At 41.1% G+C, this 27,748-nt stretch overlaps 1 protein-coding gene across 3 annotated transcripts in view; it reads left to right on the plus strand.

Annotated features, from left to right (window-relative positions):
- GPBP1L1 (GC-rich promoter binding protein 1 like 1) overlaps positions 1 to 24,007 on the plus strand; it is a 74,253-nt gene extending 50,246 nt beyond the window's left edge. For all 3 annotated transcript variants that reach the window (XM_074221554.1, XM_074221556.1, XM_074221555.1), the window contains 6 exons: positions 213 to 406; positions 8,408 to 8,548; positions 16,037 to 16,195; positions 21,786 to 21,910; positions 22,825 to 22,927; positions 23,055 to 24,007. In XM_074221554.1, coding sequence (XP_074077655.1) covers positions 213 to 406; positions 8,408 to 8,548; positions 16,037 to 16,195; positions 21,786 to 21,910; positions 22,825 to 22,927; positions 23,055 to 23,204 — 872 coding nt within the window. In that variant the 3' untranslated portion in view covers positions 23,205 to 24,007. The remainder of the gene's footprint in view (positions 1 to 212; positions 407 to 8,407; positions 8,549 to 16,036; positions 16,196 to 21,785; positions 21,911 to 22,824; positions 22,928 to 23,054) is intronic.
- The last annotated feature ends 3,741 nt before the right edge of the window (positions 24,008 to 27,748 follow it).

Raw genomic sequence — 27,748 nt, forward strand, 5'->3', positions numbered from 1 at the left:
TTGAGACACAGAAATGCTCTGTCATATCTATGGTCCCAGGTATGGAGGCATGATTTGAAGGACTGCTCTAGAGCCAGTGTTCAAGAAATTTAAACTCTTGATCATGTTCTTTTGTTCACCCAGAAATAAAGGGCAAAGTAACTAGAGGGTCTCTATTGCCTAGAGCTGCACTGTGTTTTCTTCTACCCTCTCTGAATTATTGTCTTTCACAGAAAATCCTCCGAGTGCCAAGCAACCTACCAAGATGCTGGTCATCAAAAAGGTTTCCAAAGAGGATCCTGCCGCTGCCTTCTCTGCTGCATTCACCTCACCAGGACCTCACCTTGCAAATGGGAACAAGCCCACAACTATTGTCCCAAGTGTCTATAAAAACCTCGTCCCAAAGCCGGCAGCACCTCCTTCCAAGGTACCAAAGTTGCCAGTTTGTGTGGTGAACCAAAAAGTACACTTGAGTTTTATCCTATTCATTCATTGAACAAATATTTATTGAGAACTTGGCACTGGTGGGTGCTGTGGGCAAAAGCAAGAATGGTAACAGTCCTTGATCCCAACAAACTTAGTCTGTGTGGAAAAAACTCTCCTATCTGTAGATTGAGTACCAAAGGATTGCACAAACAGCTACTACTAGAATTCAAAAGAAGGAGAAAGCTGTATAGAAGAGGAATTATTAAATCAGGGTATTTTAGGATCAATGACTTCAGTGTTAATAAAGGGGAAAAAAGATAGGACAAGAACAGGAGAAAAATTGTGAACCTGCAAAGCAAAAAAAGCTGACTTAGAAGTCCGTGAGTTTGGAGATTGAGGAGGGACTGGACTTTGGGATTTGTCACAGAAGTATCATATGCATCAAGATGAGAAGTGAAGTAATGAGAGCGAATGTCAAGGGAAAAAAGGAGCTGCCAAAAAGACGGGAGGGGAGCTGAGGGAGCCTGAAGACTGAGCAAAGGACAATAAGGTTATGGATAACCTTGGAGAAGGAAATTTTAATAACGCAATAGACCTGAAGCCAGACTAGAGAGGGTTGAGGAGAGAGTAGCTTGATATAATTGACATGGGAAGGAATAAGTACGTATAATTGCTTTGCAAATATTATCTCATTTGATCCTCACACCATTCTTGTGAGGCAGGTGTTATTATTATTATTCCTATTTTGAGGAACTGAGGTATGGGGATGATCTGGAACTTGCTGAGATCATACAGCTGGATTTAAACTCACATCTTAGTGACTCCATCCCACCATTGAGTTACTCTAATTATTAGAGTCTAGTTTATAAAAATTTGATAGCTGAGAAGACAAAGACTGGGTTCAGATCCTACTTTTGAAAAATACAGCTTATGAACGTGGCCAAGTTTCAATGTCCCAGGCAACTCTAAGAGATTACAGAAAGATTGATGATGTCATAGTCCCCTTAGATGAGGAAGTCCTTGAGAACAGGAGCAGTGTTTTTGCTTTTATTTGTACAGCAGTGATTAGTCAGGGCCTGGCACATAGTAGGTATTTAATGCTTGTGGGCGAGGGGAGATGGAAACACAGATCGGAGGTGATAGAAGGAGTAGGGACCAGTAGAAGAAGCAATATTACAGTTAGAAAGAACAGGGTTGGCGGTAGGAATCTGATCTCTAAAGTCACTCTTTAGACTAAATCTGTAAAACTCAAGCAACAAGAACTTCTGAAGTGCCAACTCTGTTTAAGGCCTGGGCAACTAAGGACAAATGAAACAATCCCTAATCACAAAACTACCTGTATTCTAATAGGGGTGTCACTTAAATTTAAAATCTAATCAATACAAATTTATGAACAAAGTAGTTTATTAGGAAAGACCTAGCAGTGAGGTGGACTAACAAAGACTTCCTCTTTAAGATGGTAATTGAGTTGTATCCTAAAGGAAAAGATGTCATGACAGACATTTGAGCCCCAGGGATGAGGTCAAGGCACAGGAGACAGGCTCACATGGGAGAATGTGCAGACTGGATCACACAGAGCCCAGGATAGGGAGAATAACCAGTGAGGCAGAATGAGCTCAAGCAATTTGTGAAGGCTTTTTAAAGAAAGGAATGTAACTTTGATCTTAGAGGTAATAGGAAGTCAGTGGGACTGAGTAGGATAATCAGATGATGAGATCTGTATTTAACAAACAGTATCTTGTCAGCGTGAAGAATAAACTGGATGGAGACTAGTTAACAATTTTTTGCAAAAAAGTGAAGGGAATGCCTCCATTTAGATAGTCGCTGTGTGCCTGGCCCTGGGCTAAGCCCTAGGGATACCAAGAAAGGCCAAAATACAGTCCCTGACTTCAAGATGATGTTCATAATTCTGCCTTGTTTTATTTAACCTCTGTCCATCTTAAAGTGAAGTGAATTGGAGTACTAAGAATCCCTTTAATAGAAAGGCAAGCTGTAAGACATAGACATGGTGCTAAAGAGAACAAAGACTGGAGAAGCATCTGAATTAGACCAAGTATACAAAGGGTAAGTCTATGCTGGTAGTGTCAGTTGTGGGGGCCATAGGGGAGCAGCTCACAAGGTATTTGAAAAAGTAGAAAATAGCCAGAGTGCAAAAATCTCGAGCCTTATTAATACTCAAAAAAAAAAGCCTAAGAGAACATTAACAACTATCACTTTGTCAGCCTACTCTCCATCTCCACAAAGTATTTGAGACCTATGTCCACATGCATTTAGGGATATAGTTAATGATCATATTAGAAGGAATGAGACAGACTTGCACAATCAAGAGTCTAAAGGATGCTTCTGTCAAGGTGTCTTCCATACATACATCAAAATCATTCACACCAGTTACACGTAACTCTGGCCATCTTCCTGCTGTGCTTTGCCCTCTGGCCCGGAACAATGCCCAGCACTCCAGTTCTGATCTTGGGGTGTATACTAGATTACCTGCCCTAAACCCACCTCTACTCTGTGGCCATCTTCTCCCATGTACTCTGTGATCCATCGGCAATGACCTCCTTGTCAAATTTACACTCCCCTTCCTTCCATATCGGTTAACTGTAGGTACAATAGTTACCTCAACACCACTATCCCTAGAAAAGGACTGTTGATCAGTCAACTATTTATTGAGTAATTAAACTATATATATCAGCTATTGTACTAAGGATTTGGAGGTACAAAGAAAGGCACAAACATGATCTCTGTCGTCCCTCAGGGAATGCATCTTTAATGCAAAGCATCTTTAATGCATACATGTAATAACTTGCAAAACGATTTACCCATGAGAAGGGAAGAAAGAGATGCATTAGCCATGGGGGGTGAGGGTGGGGGGAGCTACCAGAAAGGCCTCTTCCAAGGAGGTAGGATTTGAACTGAATCTTGAAGGAGGCCTTGAGGAAGAAAGGAAGAGGAAGAGCCAGTGAAGAGAAACCACAGATGGAGAGTTATGTGCAAGGACCAACAGACAGGCCAGTGTCACGGTTTGCAGAGAACATGGATAGGAGTGGACTGAGAGATAAGTAGGGGCCAGGTTGTGGAGGGTTTTGACAAACCAAACAGAAGATTTTATATTTGATCCTGGTGGTAATAGGGAATCACTGGAGTTTATTGGGTAGGGGCCTTGATTAGTTCAATACTTTACAGAGATCATTTTGGCAACAGAAGAGGATGGAATGAATTGAGAAGAGACTTGAAGTAGCAAGACTAGTAACTTGTTGCAGTAGTCTACATATGAGCCAAGGAGGACCACATGGGGATTGCTGCAAAAGTGGAGAGAAAGGATATCTCTAAAAAATATGAAGACAGAAATGATGAATCTTCGTTCTCTCCCTGTCTACTGATTGCTTCCTATTCCAACATGTTCCTGTCTCCTCCAACCTCAGAAAACTCACTTGATCATCCTCCTCCAATAGCTGTTGTCCTGGGTCTCTCCTCTCTTTTCTAGCTAACCTTCTTGAAAGACTCTCCACAATCAGCCTGGCACTTCCTTTCTTCTCTTTTTTCCATGCTGGCTTCCAGACTCATCCAATCAACTGAACCAAAGTTGCCATTGAATTGGCAGATCAGATGACCTTTTCTTAGACATCAAGGGGACCTGGTGGATGGAACATCCAGCCTGTAGTCAGGAAGACCCGAGTTCAGTTCCATCCTCAATTCCTAGCTATGTGACCCTGGAATAGTCTCATAACCTCAGTCTGATTCAATTATCTCAACTTTAAAAAAGATCAAAAAGGATCTGCCTCACAGAGTTATGAGGAACAAGTGAGATAATCCTGATAACTCCTTAGCATAGCTACTGGCTTAATAAATGTTTATTCCTTTCCTCTTTCAGTTGTTAATCTTTGCAGCTATTAATGATGTCATCACCCTCTTCTCTGAAATTTTCTTGTTGCTGATATCATTTGCTTCTTCTCTCATCTATCTGATGACCTTCTCCTCTTCCTAGTTGAATCTTCATTCAGGCTGCATCTTCATGCTTTGTCTTGGATCATTTTATCTTCTTTCTATGTACTACTTCCACTTCATGATCTCATCAACTCCTATGGATGAATTTTCAACTCCAGAGAGTTGATTTTCAGATCTATGAATCTACTCCTAACCTTTGTCACGACCTCTATTCTTAAATTGCCAGCCACCTATGGCACATCTTAAAACTGGATGTCCCATCAATAATTTAACATAACATGTTCTGTTTTCCTTCAAACTCTTTCATCTTCTTAACTTCCCTTTCTGACCAAAACACCCCTACCATTTGCTAATCATCCAAATTCAGTGTGTTTCTATGGGCAGTTGGTTTTGCCAACCCTGGTGCCAGACCCTCATCATTTGATGCATGGGATACTGAAGTAGCCTTCTGGTTGACCTCCCTAACTCAAGTCCATCATCCACTCAGCTCTGGTTCTCCAAGGTGTCAGGAGAGAAGAGATGAAGGGATTATTATGACTTGGAAAAGAACTGAGAGTTGGAGGCATTGGAGATCCTATTAGAGATGAATCCCTGTAATTTCCCAAACCAAATCACTTAGAAGACTACTGCTTCTCTGTGTCTATTCTTTTCCCTTTTTTAAAAGTTAAAGTCTATGAAATTAGAAACTGCATTTGGGATTTTTTGTTGTTGTTTGTACCCCTAGTATCTGGAACATACAAATTGCTTAATGACTGTTTCACTCATTAGTTCATGTAAGATTCCGAAGATATTACAAGTTAGAACCTTATTAAGTGACCCTTTGATGATAACAACAGACAAGTCATAAAATCTCCTCATTCTCTCTTCTTTATCTGCTTTCCTACTGAGTACAAATATGCTTATGTATGTCTACCTTGCCCTGGGGGGAAAAAACTCTTACTTGATGCCTCTATCCCTGTTAATTATGATCCTATATTTCTTCTGCCTTTTGAGAATATATTTCTGTCTCCTTATTAGATGTCTCTACTTTCCATCTTCTCTCTTTTTAACATTCTGGCATCTGAATTCATCATTCAGCTGAAACTGCTCCCTCCAAAATTAGTAGCAACTTTTTTTTATTACCAGTCTAATGGTCTTTACTCATTCCCATCGTTTTTGACCTCTCTGCTACCTTTGACTTGTATCTTCTGTCTTGCTTTACAGGTGACCATTTTGTCCTGGTTTTCCATCTAACTATATGTTCTATCTCTTGACTCCTTTGCCAAACCTTCCTCTAAGCCACATCCATTTACTATGGATATCCTATAGGGCTCTATTCTAGACTCTCTTCTGCTCTTCCTCTATAATTCTGTGGGTTCATTATCATCTCTATGCTGATGATTCTCAGAAGTGCTTATCCAAGCCCAGCCCTCCTTGCTGACCTCCACTCTCAAATCTTAACTATCCTGTTGGGCTTCTTGAACTGAATGTCCTACATGCAACTTAAATTCAGCATGTTGAGATATTTCAGGAGGAGAAAATGAGCCTGCACAACCCCACTTCACTCAGATCCAGTTCACTTGCTTGTCTTGGTATCATGGTCATCTTTGAGAGCAAAGAATGAACATCATCATCATCATCATCATCATCATAATTCCTGGCACACCGTAGGCATTTAATAAATGCTTACTTGACTAAAATGAGGTGGGGGGGCAGACAGGGATGACATCCTTAACAAAGGGGTTTTGTTTGAGAAGCCTCAGGGCAGAGTCCCAAATACCTCCTTGTTGACAGTCATAGTGGATGACATTTTGCTGGAAACTTTTTAGTATTCTACTCAAGGTAACGCATGACATGCAGTTAAATAAAAAAGATTTTAGTCACTAGAAAAAGAGCAGTATAAGTGGTTAGTATGATTGGTCTTGAGTTAATAATAAGCAAGAGAGAGGATAGGGGATTAAATTTCAGGAAACCATAAAACTCTTTTAATGACCCAAACACCTTCCAGAGAAAAAGCTTACTTTTATATATCTGAAGGGGATATTATATAGTTGTGAGATGTGGACCATATGAGTCTCGGTATATGAAATAATTATCCTGAAAGTGACAATAGAGAAACTCATAAAACATAAAGCAACATGAGTCAAAGATGTCACCAGGGAAGTAGACAGTTAGAAGACAAGATCCTTTGGGTAATGGAGAGCTCAATATCTGGCCACAATGAGCATGGCCTGGAGCACCAGGTGGGAAGATAGGGTTGGGGATTTCAAAGCAGCCTACTGCAAGGCCCTCCTTGTGGAAGATAATCCAGATCTGTTGACTTCATTGAGGTGTAGTGTCCTGGAAGTGGGTTTTGTGAACAGTTCATCTTTTTGGTGACAAGTTGCTACAAGATACTCTCATCATTCACTCAAATTCAGCATGGCTAGTTCTTTTCCTAAGATTCCCATATCCATCTCCTTTCCTTCCCCGTTCTTCCTGATTTCAATGTTTGTGGAACTATTCCCAGTCTTCTTCATTTGGAATCTTGAAATTGGTTAGGATTCTTCCTATTATTCTTAACTCTGTGACCCCTTCTTGGGTGCTCTCTCTTTGCTTCTTCCAACACTAACATTCTAGATGGAGCTTTTCCTCTGTCCAGCCCTACTCTGTCTTTCCATCCTTAGCTCTTACTATTCCTGTATATAAGCACTGGAGGAAGAGATAGAAGTACAGCTAGAAGGTGCAATGGATAGAGCAGTAGCCTTGGTATCAGGGGGACAGGAGTTTGAATTCAGCCTCTGACTCTAACTAGCTATGTGACCTTGGGCAAATTACTTAACCCTTACTGCCTCGCATCCAGAGCCAGATACAGTTGTTCTGATTCCTATCTGGACACTAGATGACTCTGGAGGAGAAAGTGAAACTGGTGACTTAGCACAGCACTCCCACCCAAATACAATTGTAAAGTGCTTAATAGAGTTCCTGGAATATAGTAAAACTATAGAAATCATGTTAGCTATTGTTATCCTATCTGCCTTTCCTCATTTCTTATAGAAAATTAATAACTTGTTGAATTGCATTTTTCTTCACATTTCTTAATATAGAAACTGTTCATCATAAACTTATCACATATTACTATTACATAGTATGTCTATCTTTATCTTTCTCCTAAAGTGTATGAGTATCCTGCCATGTTTTCAAGCTTTGTCTCCCCAACCAGCCCCTAGGGCCATTATTAACCCAGGGTAGTTCATAATTGGCTACTGTATTGCATCTAAGCCCCCCCTGTGCCACTACAGCAGAGAACCTAGAGGAGTGTCTTGAACCACACTGGCAAGCGCTAATATCTTAAGGTCTTCTCATACCACCTGGCCACTTGGGTGTGCTCCTCAGGGAAACCCATTCCATCTCTGCATGGTTCTAAATAGCCACTGTGAAGAGACCAATAAAGGAACCATGTTCAAATGAACATCTACGTTGGGAGCAGCAGCCTTGGAGGAGAAACTCAGTAGAGTCATTATGCAAAGGAATCCCAAATGAGGCTTTCTGTATGACTGCATCACACAGATAATAAGTTCTTGCTGTGACCAACACCTCTCAAACAGTTAACTGTCTCTAAGCTCTCAGTCTTCCACATCATAGTTTAGCAATTCAGCTAGCCTGGCAAAGGGATCACCTTGGAGAATGAGGCCAGGAATGATAGACTAGTCTCAGTGAGGGGGAAAGGGTACCCAAAGCCCTCTTAACTAGGCAAGGAAATGTCTGCTCAGATGATGTCCCTGAGCCCAGTCTCTTACTCCACTCTTCTCACAGCTCAGTCTATCCTTCCCACAGGCACATCTAAACTTCTGTCTAGTCAAATTCCTCATCTCATCAGAATTCCTTACCCAGATTTTCATCTTCACCTAAAGAAGCATCCCATTTTCCCTTTGCCTTCCCCTTCTCCCACCACTAACAGGGAACAGAGAAACAGGTAGTTTGTGGGTGAGTCTAAAGATCAGATTTTCTAACTTTTTTTCTTTGCATATGATCTTGCAATCAATGATATCATTAGTTTTGTGGCCTGAGTACTCTTTGGTGTTTTTTTCTCTCACAGCCCAGTCCATGGAAAGCTAACAGGACAGAACACAAAGCAGGTTCACTCTCCTCTGGCCGGGATTCTGCCTTTACCAGTCCAGTTGCTGTCACCAAACCAGTAGTACTGGCAAGTGGCTCAGTACTTCCCTCTCCCAAAGAGGTAAGTGGAACCAGCCAGAGCTACCAAGGGTGGAAATAGCATTTCCTAAGGACTTGGGGACTTTGTTTTCCTTACTAATAAAATAGTTCTCACAAACTGGCAGGTAGATGGTAGAGTGAATGTAGAGTTCTGGGTCTGACAGAGTCAGGAAGACTCAGCTTTCTGGGTTCAAGTATGGCCTCAGACATTTACTAGCTGTGGGACCCTGGACAGGTCACTTCACCCTGTTTGCCTCAGTTTCCTCATCTATAACATAAGCTGGAGAAGGAATTGGAAAATCACTCCATTCTCTTTGCCAGGAAACCCTCAAATAGGGTAATGGAGGGCTGAATAACACAAATTAACACACACTGATAACTATTCTTTATTACTAATGAAATTCTTGACTATAGATAAGACCAAGAAACTTTCACATGTGGTCCAGAGAAGGCCCATATGGTATACCCCTGTTAAGTTTTTATTTTGCTTCCAATCAATTTGTAGATAAGAGAAGATTCTCAGGAAGAATAAGTGAAAACAGGTGGCTAGGTGGCACAGTGGATAAAGCACTGGCCCTGGAGTCAGGAGTAAATCTGCCTATCTCAGACTATCTCAGACATTTAATAATTAACCCAGCGGTGTGGCCTTGGGCAAGCCACTTAACCCCATTTGCCTTGCAAAAACCTAAAAAAAAAAAATAAAGGGGTTGGTTCTAGAGGATCTTGAAGGTCATTTCCAGCTTCAAATGAAATTTTGCATGAGGTGAACCTGACAAAGGGTCATTTCTTGACACACATATTCGCTGGACGTTTCCCAGGATGTCCAGGGGAAAGCACCAAATAAAAATGAAAATTGGAATGGTAACAATAGAAGGGAACCTTAGAGAGAAGGAAGTGGAGGATAAATTACTAACCCAAGATCACATCAATAGTAACAGCTGGGGGGGGGGGGGGCTAGGTGGAGTAGTGGATAAAGCACCTGCCCTGGAGTCAGGAGTACCTGGGTTCAAATCCGGTCTAAGACACTTAATAATTACCTAGCCTTGGCCTTGGGCAAGCCACATAACCCCGTTTGCCTTGCAAAAAAAAACACCTTAAAAAAAATAGTAACAACTGGGAATCTCTAGGATTCTAGTCTTTTTTTTCACCTTGCCATGCTGCCCCTCCTTCAATGATGAACAGTCCCTGTTCTCACCACACTTGCAGTTTCACCAGCTAAAATAGACTGATGGGTTTGATCTTGAACATTCAGAGGGTATCACAGATTTGAATGTACCCATTGGATTCATGCTGATGCAAGTGTTCTCAATTTTTATAATGTATATGTTATATTTTCACTTTTTAAAATGTGTTTTTTTTATCTCATAGTTTTGTTTTATTCCTTTAATTCTGATTCTTCTTTCACAATACCATTAATAGGGAAGTGAATTAAACATGATTCTGCATATATAACCTTTGTTAGATTACTCACTGTCGTGGGGAGCTGGGAACAGAATGAAGGGGGGAGAAAAATGTGGAACTCATAAACTTAGGGGGGAAAATGGTTGTTGAAAGTTATCTTTACATGAAATTCACAAAATAACATTAAAAAATATTAGGTTATATTGGGAAAACTTCCTAAAGGAAATGGGTGATTACAAATTGTGATTTCAACAGTGAGGGACTTTGACTGAGACCCTGGGTACAGATGACAATACCCAGCTGTTCTGAAAAGGTTTTCCAGACAGGCAAATGTTATTATGGTTTTGGATTGAATTTGAATGAAAGAGAAATTATTTTAATGTGACCAGCCTGGTTTCCTATTGGATTTAGTAATCGAAGCTGAGTTACCACTCAGCTCTCACTAAAATAGAAAATCAAAATATATTTTCTATTGTTTCACTAAAATCTTAAAAAGTAAGGTTGGACAACCCTAATTTAGTAGGTGAGAAATGGAGCTTTCTGAAATAGTCCAGAAACTGATTTCATGTAGAAAATGACTTGTCTGGTAAGGCTGATCAGTCAGTGGAAAGTCTCAAAGCTCTCAACCAGGGTAATAGTCACTTAAGAGCACATAGACCTCATGACTTGTTCACCCAGGTTTCTGGAAGCTTAAGTCAGACTTGACATTAGGAGAGGAGCACCAAAGCCCCCAAATTGCCACATTCTAGAGTAGAAATTCTGGCATGTGCTTGCCTCTGTTTAGCTTTGCCTTAGTGTTGGGACCTTAATTCTGGGCAGAGAGAACATCTTCTCAATTAATTTTATAACCATTAGTTTTTCACATGGCCAAACCTCCCTCCAAAATTTCTATGAAATGGAACTCTGCTTCTTTCAGTTGAAAAAAGTGTCATTTTTCATCTCTTTCTGTACACTCAAGTCTTCTACTATTAAAACTCGTACTTGTTTGAGCCCTCCCATAGCTATCTTCCAATATTCTCACATGACATTATTTGGCCATAGATATTATAAGGACCTGAGTTCAAATTCTGTCTCAAGACATTCACTACTTGTGTGACTCTAGACAAGTTACTTAAACCCTCTGTGCCTTAGTTCATCATCTGTGAAATATTCCTAACATTCTAGCATTATTATAAGGATCAAGTGTAGTATTTGTCAACCTGAAAATATTATTATTAATGATCTTCAAACCCATCATGATGATATTATCGAACAAGACTTTCTTATCCTCAATTATTCTTGCCCATATCAGGGTGTTTCCTTCAGTGGTTTTTAAAGTACTATACAGTGCTCCCTCACACTCCTTTTCCACTATGCAATACAGGGTTTAACCTTTATTATTATTTGTATCCATATGATACCTCCTTTTGTCTACAATTGCCCTCTGAATCTCTTACAGTTTTAATTCTTGGAAGCTCAGGATATTCTCATTTGCAGTTATATAGCTTTATCAGAAGAATATTAGGTGGGTTAGGGCACAACAAGGGAATACTGAATTGCTTTATTTTTCACATGTACCCTAGCAGACCTGCCTCCCCTTTTCAGTTCTTTCACCTTTTGTTATTTATAGGCATTGGCTCTATAAGGTGAATGATGGGTGTGCTTCCATCTACTTGAATTTTCCTGTAAGGATTATTAATCAATCTGATTCTTACCTGAAGAAGAATCCTTACTGTTATCTCCCTCAGGAGCTATGTTAGTATTGAAGGGAGGGCAGAGATAAATAGAAATGCATTCTTCTGAACCCATTTGAACTTGGAAATTACAAAGTTACTTTATCTTTCCCAGTTACTTTGAATCTGGTTTGACCTGCCAGTTCCACCCTTCTTCTGAAGTAGACAGGGGTAGAATTGGGCAGAGGGATGGAAAGGGTAGTGGAAGCTTTGGGCTTTAGCCCCACCTTAGTAGCTTTGTGATCCAGTGCAAATCCCTTACCTGTCTAAGCCTTGGCTTCTGTATTTGTAAAATGGAATGAGGATACTTTTAGTAACTACCTATTTCACTGGGTACTCTTAAGCTCAGATATGATAGTACATCTAAAGTGTTTTTCAGTGTTATATACATTACAGCTCTTATTAGGAAGACCTCACTATCTCTCTGAGCAACCCATTCCAATTTTAGGCAGCTGGAATTGTTAAGAATACCTTCCTTTGAGCTGAAATCTGACACTCTTCTAATTGTTTCACCTCTCCTTCTGTTCCTAGCTCTGCCCTCTGGGGATGGGCTGCTTTTGAAATAATCCCTGGGGGTTGGATCCCCCAGCCTCCCCAAATACATCCCTGCCCTGGGGAGGTGAATGTAGGTGAGCTACTTGATTTGTTGGCCAGGTTTTTGCCTCCTTCCTAAAGGATTCTCTCTAAGCTTTTGTTTTCCATTATCAGTTCCTATTTATTTTATGGTCTGAAAGAAATTGCCTCAACCCCCCCACCCCCACCCCACCCCTATCAAACATACTCCCACTTAATTGTATAAGATTGCACTGATCTTGTTTCAATTACATGGGACTTGATTCCTTATTTTACCTTTTTTCATTTGTTTCTGTGTGTTGAGGCTAAGATTATAATAGATTATTTTTTGATTGCATTGACCTAAATCATCATGGTGTAAAATTACTGATCCCCCCAGTATTTTGTTATCTTAAACAAAGATTATGCAGCAGAGCACATAATTTCCTTTTTGTAAGTTTGGAAAGCAACTGTATTTGAAATCACTACACTGACTCTGGTATGAATTTATCCCAATTTGTTCAACATCCTTCAAAGTTTGAAACCACAAGTATGGTGGGAGGGACTTTACCTTTATAATTATTTTAAATATTATTTCTCTGACTTGAAGACTACCTGGTTGGTGACCAGAGTTGCATTTGTCTAAGCTATTGAAGTATGTGTGTCTAAGACATTGGTTGGAATGGGTCCCTGTGAAACTCATGGCATCTTCTCTGTAGTAGACCAGTTCCTGGCTAAGCTCCCTGGCAGCTTCCCCACAGTTTGGATGCCCCAGATTTCAAGGTTGGTCAGCCTAAACCTTGGCACAAAGTGGAACTCCCAGATATGGTCCAGCCCAGAATCTCTTGGATTTATCAGTAGGAAAAGGTAACAGTAACCGGAACTTGAAAATGGCTCAGAAATGCCTTTGGCAAAGCTGCTAATAGAAACACAAGCAAGCAGTGTATAGCACTAACAGAATGGTTCTTTCCTTGGCCCCCCGGGTATTTTATTTCTCAGCTTTTACTGATGACTTTAAAGTTTTTACCACAAGTCAGTTCTTTCTTTTTGGGTTTTTGCAAGGCTTTAGGGTTAAGTGACTTGCCCAAAACATACAGCTTAGGTAATTAATGATTTGAACTCAAGTCCTCCTGGCTCCAGGGCTGGTGCTCTATCCACTGTACCACCTAGCCGTCCCTGAACCTATATATTTTTAAAACAAATTTCTAATTTATTTTTTTAAACTGAGTTTCTAAATCCTGTCCAGCTTCTCCCCTACTTATTGAGCAGTGGGAGACTTTATATATGTTAAGTCATGCAAAGCATTTCCATATTAAACATGTTGCAAAAAAACAAGAAAGTTTAAAAAAAAGTCTCCTTCAGTCCCCACTCAGGAATTCATCAGTTCTCATTTTTCATCATGAATTCTCTGGAATTGTCTTGGATCAATGTCTTGATCACAGTAGCTAATTCTATAATTTTGTTGTAGGTAAGATTTCATGCAGAAGGTCATATTAAAAATTTTATTATTCATTAATCATAAAGCTGAAGTCCCTTCACCTCCCTTGTGATTTCAAACTTTGAGATTTGTTAAGTAAATTGGGTTGTTCAACTCATACCATTGTTTCCTCCAACACTTTGCATCAATTTATGTTTCCAGATTTTTCTGAAACAATCTTGCTTATACTTTTTTTAGCACAATAGTATTCTATCACAGTCTTAAACCACAGCTTGTTCAGCCATTCTCTAATTAATCACTTTTTGCTTTGTCACCCCAAAAAAGCTACTCAAAACAATTTTGTATATATAGGTCCTTTTTCTTTTCTTTGATCTCTTCGGGGGCATGGGGACCTAGCAGTGGTATTGTTGAATCAGAAAGCATTGAGCTGCATCTTAAAGAAAAGGGGTTTGTGAGTCCGAATCTGACCCTCTCTTGATGCTATATTTGTAAGATGACTCGGGGCAGCTAGGTGGCGCAGCGGTCCTAGAGTCTGGAGTACCTGAGTTCAAATCAGACCTCAGGCATTTAACAATTACCTAGCTGTGTGGCCTTGGGCAAGCCACTTAAAACCCATTTGCCTTGCAAAAAAAGAAAAAAGAAAAAAGATGACTCACTAGCCCTTTAGTAAAGGGGCTGCAATACATAGCTGTTTGGGGAAAATCTCAAAGACAACTTTGCTCATGCTGCACCGTGGAAACATTAATGAGCCAGGCCTTGTACCAGCCACCAGTAATGAGGAATAAAATGAAATTGAGTCTGCCACCCAGGAGCTCAAATTCTCCTGGGTCTAAGCCTTCAATTTCATGGAAATGGGGAACATCAGGTGAGAAACTCCACCAGTTCCACTTGGCTGTTTATCTGCCTTTATCTACAACTGTTCCTAAGTGGGGCTGCCCTGAGTCAGGCTTCTAACTCTGGACTTCAAGACCAAATCCACACCACTCTCAGGTGTCTCTCAAGTCCTCACCCTCTCTCAGGTATCCACATGTACTCTGGGCAGACAGTGAAGACTTTTTGTACAAGTCAGTGTTTGCTGAGGCCCATCAGTTAAGGAAGTGAGGACCAGATTTGCTGGACAGAAGGATAGTCCTTTGACTCCTCTCCCTCTGCCTAAGCTTGATTAAAAATCATCCTTTGCCATTATGAAACCCTCCCGACCTATAAGCCCTTGATACTTTTTCAGGCCATGAGCCTTGCTCTGACTTCTCTTTCCTACCTTTTAATGCCTCTTGAGCCATTTCAGTGTCATGCTGTCCTTTAGTCTTGAATTCATTAGCCCCTCATCTCTTACTGTGTTTCCACTATATGCCTCCTCTGTTTCTACTGAATGGAACAAGAAATCTAAGCCTCACTGACCAGGCATGGTATAAATATGACAAGTTCCATTTATGGAGCACTAGAAGGTTTATAAAACATTTGATATTACCTATCTTTTTCACTCATCTCTCATATTTTATTGAGAAAATTGTGGCCATTCTATGAGAGCTCCACTTCCTTATGTTCTCTTCATCTCAAAACCACCTGATAACAGCCCTATCTCCTCCTCTCCCCCCCACACCCTGCTCTCTTCCTTTCTGCTAGTCTCTGATAAAGTTGGCCCTTTTCCTCACCAAGTTCAACCCCATGCTCTAGATTGACTCCCCTTAAATCCTTTTCAGAAAATTGGATTCTAAAACGTCCCTCTCTTCAAAACACTTCCTTGTCTACTCCTGGTTCTGTCTTGTCTTCAAAATATCATAAGTTCTCCCAATTCTTAGAGAGACATCTCAAATTTGACATGTCCAAAATTATTTTATTTTCTTAGATTCTCTCCTTTTTAAAATTCTCCATTTCTGGGGTGGCTAGGTGGCTTAGTGGATAAAGCACCAGCCCTGGAGTCAGGAGTATCTGGGTTCAAATGTGGCTTCGGATACTTAATAAGTACCTAGCTGTGTGGCCTTGGGAAAGCCACTTATCCCTGTTGCCTTGCAAAAAAACCTAAAAAAAAAAAATTAAGATTCTCCATTTCTGTCAAAAATCACCACCATCTTTCCAGTCTTCTAGGTTCATAGCTTTTTTTTGTCTTGGATACCTCCTGCTCCCTTACCCCCATATCAATTTAGTTGCCAAATCTTGCCATTTCTACTTTAACAACGTGTCACATAACTCGTGCTTATGTTACTGACTTACCAAGACTGGCCTCCAGGGAGGTAGGGAAGAAGTGTAGTCCAGGTGGATACCTTGTCAAAATAAAGGATGTTTTAGATGAATGATTGAATCGTGATTGACCAGGCATTGCAAAGGTGAAAGCCTTTTAAGATCTGGTCCATGCAAGTCTCCAGTTATAGATCTTGCCTGACAAAATTTTTATTCTTTGTTCACTTAGAGCCCCTCCAGTACCACCCCTCCCATCGAGATTAGCTCCTGCCGCCTAACCAAGCTAACCCGTCGGACCACAGACAAAAAGAGTGAGTTCCTAAAGACTTTGAAGGATGACCGGAATGGAGAGATCTCAGAAAACCGAGAATGTGAAAAACTCGAGGACGTAAGAGCAGTGGCTTTCATAAGGGGAGGGTGTGGGGGGAGTGTCTTGCTGGAAAATGGCTTCCTCATATTTCTGGGTCAATGTTGATTTATAAACAATTGAATTTTTACTCTGGTGAAGAAACTCATAAACCATTTGCAATGAGCATAGGTTAAATCCATTTGCAGTTTATAGGAACCACCCCTAAAATACTTTTTTCCTCCCCCTTCCCCCGGAAAAGTTAAACCTTTTCTAGCATGTCTATAACAAAGAAATGTAAGTTATAATCTAAGTGAATCAGATTTATAGCAATCTATTGCCAAAGCAGGGGCTAAATTAATAACTGATTTAAATTAAAGCTTCAGTTACAGTTACTAGACTGCCTTCTGTTTCACTAAACCTAAAAAGTTATCCCCTGAGGAAAAGATAATTCAACACAACCAATACCAAATACCCATGTTTCTATTGTAGCAGGGAAACTGAACTGGACAAAGACTAGTCTAGTTGAGACTAAGAGAAAGTTTGTTCCTGAATGGCATAAATACTGAGTCCCCTGAAGTATTCCCTCACAATTCAGAGTTATAATTATGTAAAGTAGTTTTAAAGGCCAGTTGAATTCAATAAAACCACTGCAAGGGTTCCATTATTTGCACTAAGTGGATTCTAGTCTTGTATAAATTTTTTTCACTGCCCACCAGAGAAAGCAAGAATCCTTAAGAAGAAATTCTCTTTTGAATTTCATTCTCAGTAAAAGGAGTTGCTGGCCATCCTAGAGGTTGACGCAGAGTGAGTCAGAACTGCTCACTTACTTTAAGAGAGGGGCTAGGTGGTGCAGTGGATAGAGCACTCGCCCTATAGTCAGGAGGACCTGAGTTCAAATGTGGCTTCAGACACTTAATAATTACCTAGCTATGTTACCTTTGGCAAGTCACTTAACCCCACTGCCTTGCAAAAAAAAGAGGGGGGGACTGGATGGAGTTCTGGTGGGCTCAGGGGAATCAAGAGCTGAAGGTGCAAAGGAGGGTTTTCCAAATGGATGTCTCTGAGGTCTGGAGAACTTGCTGTACATAAGATAGAAGTCTCATATGGGCCTCAGAAACCACTTTTAGGAGGGCTAAAGTTGACCTGAAGCTGACCCAGGAAACTACCAACCACAGGTTATTTGGGTTTGTCTTTTTGGATGAACTATATTGAGAACAAGAGAAGTCTCAAAGAAAGGATCAATATGCCGCATATATGAAAACTGAGCCACTCAATTTTTCTTCTTCTGTTCTCTCTGCCATTGACTACTACTTTTGACTACATAGAAATGGCTAACAGGAACTTGGTAACTAAAATAATTCCCATTTTGCAACTGAGGACAGTATGATAATTTGCCCAGGGTCCCCCAGCTAATAAGTGTCTGGGCAGTATGGAAGTGGTATGATCATCAAAGCACTGGTAGAGATATTCAAAAGATCAGGGCAAGCCAGAGAAGCATTGCAAGCACTGGAAAAGGTAAATGTCTCCATCTTCCTGAATTTTTATTTTTTATGGTTGGGAGTGTTTTAAATTAGTGATTAAAATCCAGAGTAAGGAAATCTGCTCCCAAGTGTATTACCAGCTTCTTTCCTGGCCCAGCTTAGATCTACCTGGTGCAAAAGGCTTTCCATCTCTTCCCAGCTCCTCCTCCAAATGTGTCTGACAGGTACCTGGTTATTTACACCAGAAGGGTCAGACAAAGGGCGCATATCACTATGTGGTCCCCAGGAATCCTTATGGACAGTTTAATGGGTTTTTTGAGGTTAACATCACTGTCATTAGAATATGAACCCTAGAGATCAAGGCCAGCTGTGCCTTGGTTTATATTCCGCAAAGCTGCACAAAGTCACCAGCCATACTTTGTCCTTTGAAGCCATCTGGGTTTAGAAGGCCAAGCATAGGTCAGGGTGACTGGAAATGGTCTGGGTACAGTGGGAAACCTTGGCCTTTTTAAGGTTTTTATCAGGTCTCTTTTTGACTCAGGCCACACCCATTCAGTGATCTAGGCTAGGTAAGAAGGAAAGGGCTGGAAGAATGATCTCTTTTTATCTAATCAGGAAAAAAAATCTGAGAGGGAAAGAATAAAGACCATTGTTTACATTCACCCTGAACAAACTATGATCAAGTAAAGCTTGTATTTGGGACCTATCATTGGCCAATTAGCAAGAGCCAATGAGATTTGGGACCTGTAAACCCCAAGATAGCTTGGCTCAAGCCAGTGGACTGCACCTGATGTCCTCAGGGCTCTCACAGCCCACTTTTGAGATTGCTAGCTTGGAATGTGGGATGGGGAACAAAACCAGAAAGGTAGGTTGTGGGGATTTTCAATGCCAGTAAATGGAAATATTATAGTTAACTAAGCACTTGCTGGCACAGAGACCACAAAATGAGTGTTACCATGGACAGAGCACTAAGCTTGGCATTAAAAAGACCTGAGTTCAAACCCTACCTCAGACACTTGGTAGCTGTCTGACCCCCAGCAAGTCATATAATCTGTTTGCCTCAGTTTCCTCATCTGAAGATTATTGGGGAATCGAAATATGTGAGGCAGAAGGATGAAGCTCCCTACAGAAGGGAGTGTATGAATTGAGGTTTTAAAGCATATATATATAAATAAGCAGCATCTAAGGAGTGCACTCCAGGTAAAGAAAGAGAAAACGGGTGACTGTGGCGTAGTGGATAGAGCTCCGGCCCTGGAGTCAAGAGTACCCGAGTTCAAATCCAGCCTCAGACACGTAATAAATTACCTAGCTGTGTGGCCTTGGGCAAGCCACTTAACCCCATTTGCCTCGCAAAAACCTTAAAAAGAGAGAGAGAAAACAATGGACCTGACAAAGGGGAAACCTTCTGGAAAAGTCTGGCCACATCAGCTTATGGAGGACCTGAGTATCACACACAAGAATTGAACTGATTCAGGAATCAGAAGGGAGTGGTCGAGATTTTTGAGCAAAGGAATTAAGTAGTCAGAATTCTTCAGAAGAAAGACAGTGGAATGAAGACTTTAGTGATGAGCACAGAACAGGAAAATGACCATCTGTTAGAGGACCATGGTAAAAAATCAGGGGTGCTGGTAAGGACTTGAGAGGATGAAAGTGGAGCCAGAAATCAGGAAGCAGGTTAAGAGAGAGAACAAATAATGAGCCACTCAGTTTTTAATATGGTGAGTGTGATTTTCTTTATGGAAAAGGTATTTAGGTTCTCTCCTCCAAGTCAGAAGACTTCAATTTGAACCCAAGCTCCAGGCTTTATTAGCTTAGACCACTTTCCTTATCCTCTCTATTTCATGGATATTTGAAGGCTGACACTCCCTTTCTCCTCCCTTTCCTCTGAGGTAGCCAGAAGTTCAGCTCTCAGGCTCTTTAATAACTCCAGGACCCTGAGCACTTTACTTAGATTCTGTTTGCTTCAATTTCTTCAGCTTTATGATGAGGACAATTACAGTGATCTATCTTGCAAGGTTGCTGTGTACAATATTTATTGCTGTGCACTAATGCTTGTAAAAATTGCTTAGAACAGTGTGTGTTAGAGGCTGACAAAAGTGGATAAAAACTCTGAGAATTGGAATTTTGTATGTTGTCTGTACATACGAAGTTGAAACCCTGAGATTACTAGTGTGGCTAGGGTTAGTCCCATGGAGAGAGAGTCCTCACTAGAGATTGGGAAGAGGAATGGTATGCTGAAAGATCCCAGCATCTCAAGTTGCCCAGAGGAACCCCCATTAGGATAATGGGGCAGCTAGGTGGTGTAGTGGATAAGGCACTGGCCTTGGAGTCTGGAGTACCTGGGTTCAAATCCGATCTCAGACACTTAATAATTACCTAGCTGTGTGGCCTTGGGCAAGCCACTTAACCCCATTTGCCTTGCAAAAACAGAGAGAGAGAGAGAGAGAGAGAAAGGATAGCATTCACAACCTTTGCTTGGAGACCTCTGAGGAAGAGTAGATTTCTATCCCATTCTTGACTCTGCTCTGCTTTCCTGTCCCTTCTTGTACCTCAAGCTGCTTTATGGAGTTAAGGGCAGCAAATCTAATCCATCCTTCACTTGAATGAATCCATCTTACCACATTCCTCCCTGAGTCTTCTGCAGACTTGAAGGCTCTTCCTCATCTTGATTGCCTTCCAGTCACTCCAAGTGATGAATGTCCTCTAATACTCTGATACCTGGAACTGAGCACAGAGGAGAACAGAGAAATATCAAACCCCATCCCAGAGCAGCTTGAGGTGACACTAGCTGATTTGACTGCCACATCACCTTCATGACTCTCATCTTCTTTTTGTGAAGTTGATTTTCTTTATCCCCAAAATTAAGACTTTACATTATCCCTATTGAATTTCATCTTACTAGACTCAGCTCTTTGCCCTAGCCTATCAAAGTCCTTTCGGATCCCCACACTGCCATCCAGTATGTCAGCTATCTTTCCTAGCTTTGTGTCACCTGCAGATTTGATCAGCAGGTCCATCCCAGTCTTGATTTCTGAAGCACTCCACTGGAGACCTCTCTTCTGGTAAATTGAAATGTTTATAATTAACTTTTTGAATGTGGCAATCCCACTTGATCTGAATCAGTCTTCTTTTTCAGAAACTAAAACAAGAGTCGGGTTTCTCCTGTGTCTGTCTCTCAAGTTATATTTTGAAAAGTTCTTTTTCTTTAATTGTTTGATAATATTTTTTTTCATTACTTTGACCTAAATTGTATTGAAACAAAATTATCCCTCTCTTGACTGGTACTTTGAGAGTACTTCCAAATTAGGCAGTCCCAAGGTAGTACTTTCTTGCCACCATTGCTTTTGTCAGTTTGAGCATAATCCTATCAGGGAAACCAAATTTAGGAATACAGAGGCATCCTGCACTGTTGTTCTTCAAAATCTGTAACAACCCAGCTCCTGTCTAAACTGATTATGTTTCTAATTTTTTTATTTCTTGGGCAACTTGGGAAAGAGTCAGAAAACTTGAGCTGCATTTGAGGAAACCTCATTATGGTACTTGTTTTAAGTCTTAGATCCAAGCTTGATTCTAAGAAGATAGAGCAATTCATATCCATGACTGGAAATATGTATCACACAACCAACCACTTCCTTGGTACTTTTTGGTTGTCCTAATCCTCTGAACATAGAAACCTTAACTGATTGTCCAAATTCTGTTAGTGTCTTGGATTTCATTGTTCTGGTTTTTTGTTAGCTAGGCCTTGGGAACATTGTCATATACTAGCAGTGCTGTTCTTGTCCAGCAAAAAGCCAGGATTAAGACTTAATGAGTGTGGCCTTCGGCAAGCCACTTAACCCCATTTGCCTTGCAAAAACCTAAAAAAAACAAAAGTTGATGATGGGTGACTTTGAGTGTTCACTTTAGCCTCCCTTAGGAAATTTGTCCCCCTCATAATATGCCTTATTATTCTGCTCAGCCCCCAATTTGCCATGGGTATTGTACAGATTCTTAGCCACTCTAAGAACAGTTTCCAGTGATAAATCCACATTTCCCTTGGGAAAAAGAACTCAACAGGAGGGAGGGAGGCCATCCTATGCTTAGGTACTTGGGTCTGCTCATTTGCAAAGAGCAGTTTTCCCAGGTGATTTCTTTCTCCCCTGCTGCAGATGGAAGGGAACAGCACACCAGAACCAAAGGAAAATGGGGAAGAGGGTTGCCATCAGAATGGCCTCACTCTCCCCCTAATGGAGGAGGGAGAAGGCCTTTCTCTCTCATTGGAAGCGGAACACAGGTGAGTGAAAGAAAACTTGAGTGAGAAGTATTGCTTAGTGTGGAATGCTGGCTGGTGGGCTCCTGGGGACCACAGGCAGGTTGTCACCTGAGGAAACTAGTACCAAGTATCTCATCTCAGAAAACCTGAGTCCCTCACTGGCCCAGCAAGAATGAACTTGTTCTTTCTATAGTTTATTTTATGTCCAAAAGAGGTAGTAGCAGTGGAGCCGGATGAGAGGTAGCAGAAAGGAGGATTCTTTTAAGATGCTATTGACTTGGGGCAGCTAGGTGGCATAGTGGATAAAACACCAGCCTTGGAGTCAGGAGTACCTGGGTTCAAATCTGGTTTCAAACACTTAATAATTACCTAGCTGTGTGGCCTTGGGCAAGTCACTTACCCCATTTGCCTTACAAAAAAAGATGCTATTGACTTGATCCTATAAAGATGTCACATTCCTCTTTCCTTCCTTCCCTTTATCCATCTTCCTCCTGCCTGTGCCCTCTAGCCAGTTCTCACCTCCTATCCCCTGAGCTAGTTAGTTCCATTAATTATTAACATTCACTCCTTGGAATCCCTTTAATGACTAGTCACTAATGATCCCAGATAATGTGAATAATGAATCTCCTAGGGTAGTCCCTGATCCTTGAAGTCACACTATTTGGAGTTATACTTGTGTCAGATAAGGTCATTGGAAATAGGTCGTGTGAACTTGGATGCTATGACTACTTTAGAGGAGTCATTCTTCACACTCTCCACACCCTGGCTGTAACTTGATGCTGGCTTTTTCTGGGCTTTACTATCCCTGATGTGCACCTACTGGAAGTTTGGGTCTTTGGGCATAGAGAAGAGGGAAGCAGAAGAGGAGGGGACTAGAAGCTGTTGGGTTTCTCTTATCTGCCCCAATGCTACTGACACTCCTCCTTTTGGATCAGGTTATTAAAAGCAATGGGCTGGCAGGAATATCCAGAGAATGACGAGAATTGTCTTCCCCTCACGGAGGATGAGCTAAGAGAGTTCCATATGAAGACAGAGAAGGTATGTCTGGGTATCCTCCCTCCACTGCCCCTTCCAGTGCCCTGGATGGTATTTGTTCAAGACTACCCTCTTATCCCTTGAGAGAGTCCCTGCCCCCAGTGATTGTCACCTTTCTCCCTTCCCCCAGCTAAGAAGAAATGGCTTTGGGAGGAATGGGGTCTCTCAGAGCCGCCGCCTCTCTGGCCTCTTCGCCACTTGGAGAAACGCTTTGAAGCCCGAGGCAGAGGACTCAGGCACAGAGACAAGCAGCAGCGAAACTTCGGATGACGAGGCCTGAGCCGAGTGACCGTCCAGCTCTGCTCCCCGTCAGGGTTGTATAAATGAAACCGTTCTTTTTCCTTTCTTTGTTCATTGCTGTTGAATCCTTCGTGCACAAAGGGAATGATCCCAAAGAAGAGAGATTGGCTTGTTTGGCTTTTTTTTTTTTGGTTCAGCCTGTTCTATGCTTAATAGAGGCAAGTTTGTATAGCTGGGAAATTTGTGACAAAAAATAAATAAATATATAAGTACACACATAACACACAAATTTCTGTGTGCAACTGTGTGTGTAGGACAATAAATGCGTCTGATAGAACTGGTGGCAGAAGTGAGCAAGAGTCTGACCTTGGCAGCCAATAGCTTTCTAACCCAGCCCCACCCACCCCAGCCTGCCCCAGGCCCTCTTGGAGCCCAGGGCTACTCACAATGTGCTCAAACAATCATTGTCAATGACAAAATGACTATGGAAGTTATAATTGTGTTAAATTAATGCAAATAACATGGATTTTTAATTTTCTTTTATTTTTGGCGGCTCGGGCAGCTTTCATCACTTAACCAAGCATTTGTGGGTTTCATTTTTTCCTTTTTGGGTACAGCTGTAAAATATTTGGATATAGGAATTGTTGTGTTCTTCTTGCAGCCTTGATATTCAGGGTGGATTGTAAAATATAAATTTTTGTGAGATTTCAAAGATTAAGATTATTTTGATAACATTATTTACAGATTTTAAAAAGTGGTTATCACATGAGTCTGTATAAGGGGAAAAACTACTGCATCAGAAATAACTAACTTGGAATAAATATTTTGCATCAGTTTGCCAAATTGGAATTGTCCTTCTTGTGTGAGAGAAAAAGTTGGGGTTTAAGAGAAGTGGTCCCAATTCTTTCCTAGTGGTGCTGTTAGTTTATAAATCTGGGGGCAGATCTTGGGTTTTTGCCAGAACCGTTCTTAACTTTGGATGGTGAAAGTTGTTACAGCTCTTTGGTGCCTCAATGTGATGACATTCCAGGCCTTTCATCTGAAAGTGTCATATCCCTCCCATGCCAGGCTTGGCTTCATTCTAGATGCTCCATAGCCCATTCCCCACCCATCGATGTACCACACACGCATCCGTACCTCCTGTTTTCAGCAGGAGGTCTATGGCATCAGTGGTCACAGGTCACAGTTTAGTTAGACATTTTTTTCCTGAGTTCAGTTGCAGTTTCCCAATCTAAGTCATAGACCCAGGAAGGCCTGTGTTTGTGTTGGTAGGGGTGCCTGACCCCCAGGATCAGCAACGTCTCACATCTGTAGACTGAAACCCTTAGGTGCCTTTGAGGAATCCACCAGTCCAGGATCCAGCATCCTGGGCTCTCCCTCTACTTGTGTGTCTGCCAAGCCCAGCCAAGGGGTTTGGGGAGTGAGACAGTGCATCAAGAAGATGAATGATGGTTGTTAAATATCCCTTACATGCAAAATCCTACACAAGTCCTTGGAGAAATGCTGAATTGGGGTGAAACCTAGGCCCTGCCCTCCCTCCTGAAGCTGATTGCACTGGCCCAAGGAGCAGACCCCAGGAGGTGGTGAGAGGGGGGGACCTGGTTAATCAGGGAAGGCAAAGAACAGTAACAGAATCTTAGGAATTGGAAAGGACACCACCCCCCAGCTCCCCTCTCCACCCAAAAAGTGGTCTTCCAGCTTCTGCTACTGTCTCTTGGGACAACCCATTTCACTTTTCCTTATGTTGGGTCACTTTTCCTCTTATTTACCATTAATAAAGAGCTAACATTTCTCTAGGACTTTCGAAATGTTTTGCATCAGTTCATTAATCTTCACAACATCCCTAGGTGGTGTACTGTAGGTGCTGTTATCCCATTTACAGATGAGAAAACTGAGGCTCCAAGAATTGAAGCTCTGGGTCCATTCTTGCAGCTTGTGTCAAGGTGCTCTCAGTTTTAAGTCTAGCACTATGAAGAAGTAGCTGAAATTCACATAGGAAAAGAGAAACAAGGTCAAAATTCCCACAAAGGGCATTATTGCACTATAAGAATGAACAAAAGAGATAGCTGGAAGACATGTATTAACTAAGGCCCAGGGACTTGGACAGTGACCAGAGTGTAAGGAAAACTTTGAAAAGGCAGCCTGGATGTGTGGAGAGAGGCGACTCTTCAGATGACTTGTTGTGCCTGCCAATGGTAATTTATGACAAAGGCTTTTTTTTTTTTGGTTTTCCTTTGGAAATGAGGTGAAAAGGGGGACCTCGATAAAGTTGCCAAATAAAGAGAACCATTGAAGAAAATCTTCAGAAGAACCAGACAAGAAGGATGGCTTGGAGATCTGTTGCAAAAAACTGTGAGTAATAATTTTACTGTAATACTGTGAGTAATGGTAATGTATTCCTATAAAACTGTAATGAATATGCAACCTCCCATCCCATTTTCTGCTCTGCTTTGTATGTGGAAATGCTCAATTTCTTTGGTTTTTGTTCATGGCAGAAAAATAATACTTGTTCATTTTCTTCATAGGAAGAAGTTAAGAGTGCTTTTGTGACAGCCAATGGAACATAAAGAATTAAAAATCCCACTGCATTGAAGTTGAAGCACCTGCTCTATAGATTCAGGTTTGATGAATCTTTTGGTACAGTCATGATTTCATTGATAAGTGAGAAAAGACCCTCTCACCATGAGAAGATGATGACCTGGGAGAATGTAGAGTTGCACAGAAACACCACAATGATCTTGTTAAAACTTAGAAATGTATCAGTCTAAAAAGAAGGAAGAAGCCCCTGAAGATTTCCACAAAAGAGCCCTGGTATCCTGTGGTGGGCTTAGGGTAGGCTCTTTTTTGGATACAAGAACCCAGCAGGAAGGAAAGAATGCCTTTTGGAGTCTACTTCCCTCCTTCCAGAGGATGGAGAAACCAGTTCAAGGCATCTGTGGAGTCTCTGGAAGGAGCCTAGTGGGAGCTGGGGGGCTTTAGGAAGGACTCTGGTCAGAACCTTAGAAGAACCCCAGTGCTGTGGGGTAAAAGAGAGAACCAGTCCCTGGAAGGAATCTTGAGTCTTAGCAACCACACTCAAAAGTAGGTCAATCCTGTCCATTCCGTTTATTTGCTGAACCAAGCCAAAAAAAACCCACTACCTCTCTAAACAAGATAGTGGAGAAGAGGAGGAAAACTCCAAATACCCTAAGACCATAACTTTCAGAGTTACCCAAGTTGCCTTCTGGGGAAGAAGAGAGAAAGGTTGGGATAATCATGGAGAAAGATGTGGGGGAAAGGGACGACCCATGAAATTCACCTTCACCTGAACTGGACCAAGGAGGAAGATAAAACACAACACCCACACAGACAGATTTTGGTATAGAAGTACATTAAACGCAAAAAAGAAATGTGAAAAAGCAAGAATATGGGGTGGGGGAGAGGAATCTTAGAGCAGTTGCATGAAGGGAATTGCCAAGCAAAACAAACTCACCTTTTGGAGAGTAGAAATGTAAAAGGGGATGGAAAGAGAATAACAACCTGCGGTAGGGAGAAAGAGAAGGAAAGAGTTGCAAGAAAGAAGAAATCATCCACTTCATTTGTAGATCACACATTCCTTCTCATTTGCTATCTTCTCAGTATAAAGAGACTTGGGAGGAAAAATACATTATAATGATAAGATGGAGAGAAGTATTCATTAAACAGTCCTAACACTGAATATCAATGGAATTAACTTACCCAGAAAATGGAAGATGATTGTAGCATGTATTAGAAAACGAGACAGTGCATCATGATTATATGTTGTTTACCACAGATAGACTTAAAACATCAAGATTAGCATTAAGTTAAAAAGAGCGTTTGGAATCAAACTAATCATGCTTTAGCTGATCTCAAACTGGCAGGAGCTTTTCTTTCAAATAAGCCTCCAGACAATATAGATGGGATAAAAGCAGAAGCAGGGGATGATCTGCTGACCAATGGATCATAGACATCCATCCAACAGGATCAGCTTTTAAACACTTCAAGGTTTTCAAATTGAGATGATAGTAAGAGACCTTAATGTAGTCCTTTCAGACCTAGATAACCAAAAGAAATTTTTATTGTAGTCATTGCAATTTTTATAAAGCTCTTACTATTTGCCACTTGTTCACAGTGCTTCACAGTTGTTAAAACACACTTTACAGATGAGGCAATTGAGGCAGAGGTTATGACTTGCCTGGCAGGGTCTCATATAGCTAGTATTGAAAAGGGGATTTGAACTCTGGTCATTGTAACTTCAAGTCTGTTGCTCTGTGTACCTTTCTGCTAGTGATGATGGTGATAGTTTCATCAAGAAAAATTACTGTATTGAAACAAAATACCAAGTCTTACAGGATGCAACTAATATAATTCTTGGAGTAAGGGAGGCAGGGGAATAATATGTCTAAACATTTTTTTATCGAAAGTCAGTTTAAAAAGTTGGAACAATTAAATTAAAAAGTAGAATTTTTTTCTCTTCACTTTTTTGGTTAACATTTTGTTTTCCAATTATATACAATAGTATCTACTTATCATTTTTTGTAAGGTTTTGAATTTTACAATTCTTTCCCCACCCTCCCTCCCCTC

Source organism: Macrotis lagotis, chromosome 2 (genome assembly GCF_037893015.1).
Source record: "Macrotis lagotis isolate mMagLag1 chromosome 2, bilby.v1.9.chrom.fasta, whole genome shotgun sequence".
Classification (NCBI taxonomy): domain Eukaryota; kingdom Metazoa; phylum Chordata; class Mammalia; order Peramelemorphia; family Peramelidae; genus Macrotis; species Macrotis lagotis.